The sequence below is a fragment of the Theobroma umbraticum genome, unplaced genomic scaffold (genome assembly GCF_002168275.2).
Source record: "Theobroma umbraticum cultivar Fairchild unplaced genomic scaffold, ASM216827v3 scaffold_95.0, whole genome shotgun sequence".
In the NCBI taxonomy this organism is placed as follows: Eukaryota; Viridiplantae; Streptophyta; class Magnoliopsida; order Malvales; family Malvaceae; genus Theobroma; species Theobroma umbraticum.
The window spans coordinates 870,801-875,983 of NW_018397257.1; the positions used below are offsets into that span (position 1 = coordinate 870,801).

At 29.7% G+C, this 5,183-nt stretch overlaps 1 protein-coding gene across 1 annotated transcript; it reads left to right on the forward strand.

Annotated features, from left to right (window-relative positions):
- Positions 1-615: 615 nt before the first annotated feature.
- On the forward strand, positions 616-2,513 carry LOC110412915 (uncharacterized). The gene is made up of 4 exons (XM_021423564.2): positions 616-1,179; positions 1,329-1,611; positions 1,699-1,776; positions 1,859-2,513. The coding sequence occupies exons 1-4, from the start codon at positions 968-970 to the stop codon at positions 1,952-1,954; spliced, it is 669 nt and encodes a 222-aa protein (XP_021279239.1). The 5' UTR covers positions 616-967; the 3' UTR covers positions 1,955-2,513.
- The last annotated feature ends 2,670 nt before the right edge of the window (positions 2,514-5,183 follow it).

Genomic DNA, 5,183 nt, shown 5'->3' on the forward strand with positions numbered 1-5,183 from the left:
ACCTCTTATAATTAACAATTAAATATTTGTCATTAATTAAAATGTTATCTACGATTTTATACCCACATAATACTAATGTGAATAGTAAAAATATCGCGTGATCATGCCATCATATTATCATGTTATATCAACATATCACGTTATCATCTATTATAACATATTAGTGTCACATGACATAAAATAACAAGTGACATCTTAACTAATAATAATTAATCAAATATTAATTATAAAAATTTATTTGATTTAAAATAAAAAATATATAAAAACTTGATCGAATATAATAAAAATATAAAATATAAAAAGCATATTTTGACTTAACGTTTGTAATAATTTTTTAATATATATATATATATATATCATATTGATAAAGTATGGTTCTTTAATAGAAATATTATATGTGAATATGACACTTAAAAAAGATAAGAACTGTAGATATTAAAAAAAAAAGAGAAAGATTCAAAAAGAAAAGATGAATATTGAAGAGAAGACGAGGAGTATTATTAATTTGACAACATTGTGAAACAAGGCAGGTCATAAATCTCGATCGGTTGGTCACATGGAATCGATGAACCAAAGACAAATACAAACCTAATCCAATACACACTAGAAATCGAAAGCCGTTTGGATCCAGGAAAACTTGGACCCAGACCCAACCACCGAAGAAGGGAAAAGGTCATTCCATTGGATGGTAATACAACAAATAAAAAAGATTATAAAATAGGATGAATTCTCATTTAGTGAATGAGTTAAAAAGAGTAAGAAACAAAATAGGGTGAAAAAAGCAAACACAAAGAAAGGAAGTGAGGGTCGCTTTTGGTGAAGGCAACAGAAAAGCGCCGTATTTTTAATTTGTCTTCCAGAAATCTACTGTGTCCAATGCTGTAAATCTTTTGTATTTGAAGGCGTTTTCTCCTCAGAGCCTTGTTTCTTTAGCCCGCAGATCTTGAGAGAAAGTCACATCGTAGCAATGGAACTGGAGGGGAAGAGGGAGAACATGGAGAAGGATTTTGTGTTGCAATGGGGAAACAGGAAGAGGCTTAGGTGTTTCAATAAGCTTAAAAAAGAGCACCGTTTTGGCAACAGCAACAGCAGCAGCAGCAGCAAGCCAACAACAACAGAGCCTTTACCTTTGCCAAAGAAGAAGATGGCTTCTTCACCTGTTGCCAATCGTCTCAACAGGTGAGAAAACAACTACCCAAATCCAATTTCTCCTTTGACTTTTGACTTATAAAAAATTTTGTTTAAAGTACTGGGTTTATTCATTTGTTGAGCATCCAGCACTAGTTAGTTTTAAGTCTAATCATAGATCCTGAATTTTCCTTTGACAGGCATATTTCTGATTTGGCAACAAATAAGCCAAGAGCAGCATTGACATCACCAGAGAAGGAGGATAGGTACTATGCAACAAGGGGCTCGGGTTCATTGGGACTGGATGACAATACAAAGGTTTTGATGGATCATCAGGTCAAGGAAGATAAACGCATTGTGTGGCCAAAGTTGTTCACCACATTATCTTGTAAAGAAAAGGAACAAGATTTCATGGCTATGAAGGGATGTAAGCTTCCTCAAAGGCCAAAGAAAAGGGCAAAAGCGATCCAAAGAAGCATACTTGTTAGTCACTCTACTTTTGTAGCAAATTTTTGCTCAAGATTGTCATTTTGTCTCGTTTATTGTTCACCATGGGGTTTGTTTGTGTAGTTGGTGAGCCCTGGGGCGTGGCTATCGGACCTGTGCCAAGAGAGGTATCAAGTCAGGGAGAAGAAAACTTCAAAGAAGGTAACTTGTTTTGCCGTCTACCCAGATCTCTTTCTTTTGATCAATTTATTTCTTGTTGTCATTGTTTGCTCCTCTAATTCAGAAACCAAGAGGACTGAAGGCCATGGGAAGTATGGAAAGTGATTCAGAAAGAGAATTATGCAAAGGAATGAATGAAACCGTTGATTTTGGTTGTTAGGAGAGACAATTAGAGATATGGGTTTTCTTTTTTTGGTGCCATTGTTGAATAGAAAGTAAAAGGGAAAAAATAGGGTCTCTTTCTTGCATTTGACTCTGTAGCTCTGCAAATTCTGATCACATTTGGACTCAATATCTCTCTTTCTAAATCTAAATCACAGATTCTATACCACATAAAGGATGGTTAATCTGACTAGTAGTTGCATACAGTGGAGGTTGGATAAACATATAGTTGAATTGAGTAGTAGGGATGGATTTCTAGGTTGAATGAGCTCAAAGGGCAAAAGCAATAGCCTTCATCTGGGAGATTCATCTTTGTCCATTCGTTATTCTCAATGCAATCATGGCCAAGCCTGGTGAGAAAGAAATTAAGGGAATTCAGTAGCTAACTAGATCATCATGATGCTGTCAACGTGCCTTGTCGTGTTTCATCAATGGGATCATCTCAAGTTTCAATTTCTTGTTTTAGTTACACCCTAGAGTGCATTTTGTAAGAAGGTATTGTAGTTGTAAGCTTGAAATGAGACAAAAGTATTCCATGTTTCCCAGTTTTGTTTTCACTCTGGCAAGCAATAAAATGGATGGGTGGAAAAACATAAATGAAAATGATTATCACTGTTCTTGGAGCTGTCAAATCTCATTAAAACACTTGATCTTTAAATTAATTAAAAAATAGTATCTACAAATCAAATTATTAGTCTACCATCTTTATTTAAGTCTGAATATTATCTTTCTTAATCTTAAGTAACAAGAGTAAGAAGATAAATTATTTGTGTTAGCATAATTATACATCATAAATTCAAGTGTAATAACAATTAAAAATAAATATCAATCAATGACAAATTATTAATAAAACCTTTTGGGAGAAAATTGTTAATTTGTGTATAGAATAAATTCAGTAAATCAAACGCCTAGGTCTCAAAATTTGGGGAATATATCATTTTGGTCCATACAATTTAGAAAGCATCTCGTTAGTCCCTATACTTTCCAATATTACAATAAAATGATCATTTACTGATGTGTTCTTGATTGATTTCGGGGGGATTTTTAATTTTTGAACATTTTTGAAGGAGGAGAGGGCCCCAGATGTGGCTATACCAATCACTGATCTACGATCGTCAAGGGCCACGCCCCACTCCAGGTAAGGCGCGACCTCAGTTCCAACTGTCGATATCCACATTTGGCCCTTTCACGTGGCTCATCCAGAAGAGGGGTGAGAAGCAAGAAGAAAAAGGAATATTAAAAAGAAAATAATTTTAATTAATTAAAATATAAATACTGTTAATAAAAAATATAAAAAAATTAAAATATTTTTTCTTTATTAATTTAAAATTTTATTATCATTTTTTAAAAAAATAAACTAAGAGAGGGGAACATCGACCTGTCAGTGCTCTCTATTTTTCTTAATTTATAACAAAATTAATAAAAAATCAAATTATATAATAATAATTTTTAAAAATAATATAAAAAATAAAATTATCATTTCAATATTTTCACGTTTTAAAACAAAGTGTCAAAACTAATAACTCACTTAGAATTTCAAATAAAACTAAGAAGACGAGGATTTTTTATTTTTATTATAAATATAAAATTTATTAGCAATAAAAAATTTGGAAGAAAGCAATTATTTTACACATCATTTAACTAAGTGTTACACACTAGAATTATAAAAGTCAAGATGAGGACAATTTTGTTACAGGTAGAAGAATTATAGGAACCAACAAGTTACAATTTAAATTATAAAGATTGGAATGATATGCACTTCAAATTTTAGGTATCACGAGTGTAATAAATTGTCTGCTTTTCTTTTTTTCTTTTTTTTTATCTTGTCATATGATTTACTTTTTCTTTGAAAATTTTATTTTATGATATCAAATATTAGGTGGAGATATTTTATAAATTGACAAAAATATAGCTTTTTCATAAGTTGATAAAGTTTGACGTATTTTGTATGATTTGTCCACATTTAATTCAATTTAATTTTAAAAATCAATAAATAAGTTAAATCATTCCGAGTGAAAAAGAAATTCAAATCATTTTCAAAATTAAATCAGTTTCGTTTGAGTCATTTCCAATTCCAATAATTCAAGTTTCCACTCATTTACCTTTATATAAAAAATTAATCAAATAGAATTAATTTTGAATGGATTATTCAAAGTTAGATCATTTTAAATTCAAATTAATTCAACTTCCAAGCATTTCAAATTCGAGATATTAAGTTCAGATTACTATTTCTTTTTCTAATAAAAAATTCGCAACTAAGCAATAAAGTAACCATTCTCCCTATTCTTAATCTTCTTTAACACTTTATTGGGTTGGAAGGAATGGCCATTAAGGAAGATGAGAGAATAACCAATACTAAGACTTCTTAGAATTGGCTATGCCAAGAGGTAAGGAAAAGAGTAATAATATCAATAAACAAAATTGTCCTTCATTAATTTAAAAAATTACCATTTTATATAAAATACATTTTATTCATTTTTTATAATTTCCCTACCCAACTACCTCCCTTTCTCTCACTAAATTAAAATGAATTTAAAAAAAATTTAAACTTAAAAATTAAATTAAACTTTTAATTATAAATTTTTTATATTTCAATATTTTAAAATAAATAATAAAATCAATAAAATTTAATTTAAAATTTAAATATATTATAATAAAATATATCACTTATCCTTTAATTATTCTTAAAATTATTCATATCAACCAAATATTAAAATGATTCATAATAACAATTCCTTTTATATTAAAAATAAACTAAACTAAATAATAATAATAATAATAATAATAATAATAATAATAATTCATATCTTATTTTATCGCTACGGAATGACTATTCTAAACCCACTATTCATTCCTGCAAAGCAAACACACCCTTAGAGTAACCCAGCTCAAACCCAATAAGACTAGTTGAATAGAAAAAGAGACCATCTTCCACTCTTTTCTGCAAAAACCCATCATTCCAAAATAGAAAAAATTAAATCAAGAGTTAAATATTTACAAAATTATTCGTTAAGTTTATTCCCTGCACTTACAAAATATATAAAAATAACAAAAATAATATAATTTTCATTTTTTTCATTTTCCTTCTAGGTTTTTCATGTTTCTGTCCTCAATTACTATGCAAAAGCTTAAGGAAGGCACGGGATTCCAATGAATGCAATCACCATGTCATCAATGAATGTTTCATACTAACATTCGTTGAGAGAGAGAGAGAATATTAACTGGGA

Bases quoted from the DNA above. Each gene is read 5' to 3' on its own strand.
- LOC110412915 (XM_021423564.2), top strand. From the start codon at position 968: ATGGAACTGGAGGGGAAGAGGGAGAACATGGAGAAGGATTTTGTGTTG. The intron at 1,612-1,698 runs GTTAGTCACTCT...TTGTTTGTGTAG, and splicing joins CGATCCAAAGAAGCATACTT to TTGGTGAGCCCTGGGGCGTG. The intron at 1,777-1,858 runs GTAACTTGTTTT...CCTCTAATTCAG, and splicing joins AGAAGAAAACTTCAAAGAAG to AAACCAAGAGGACTGAAGGC.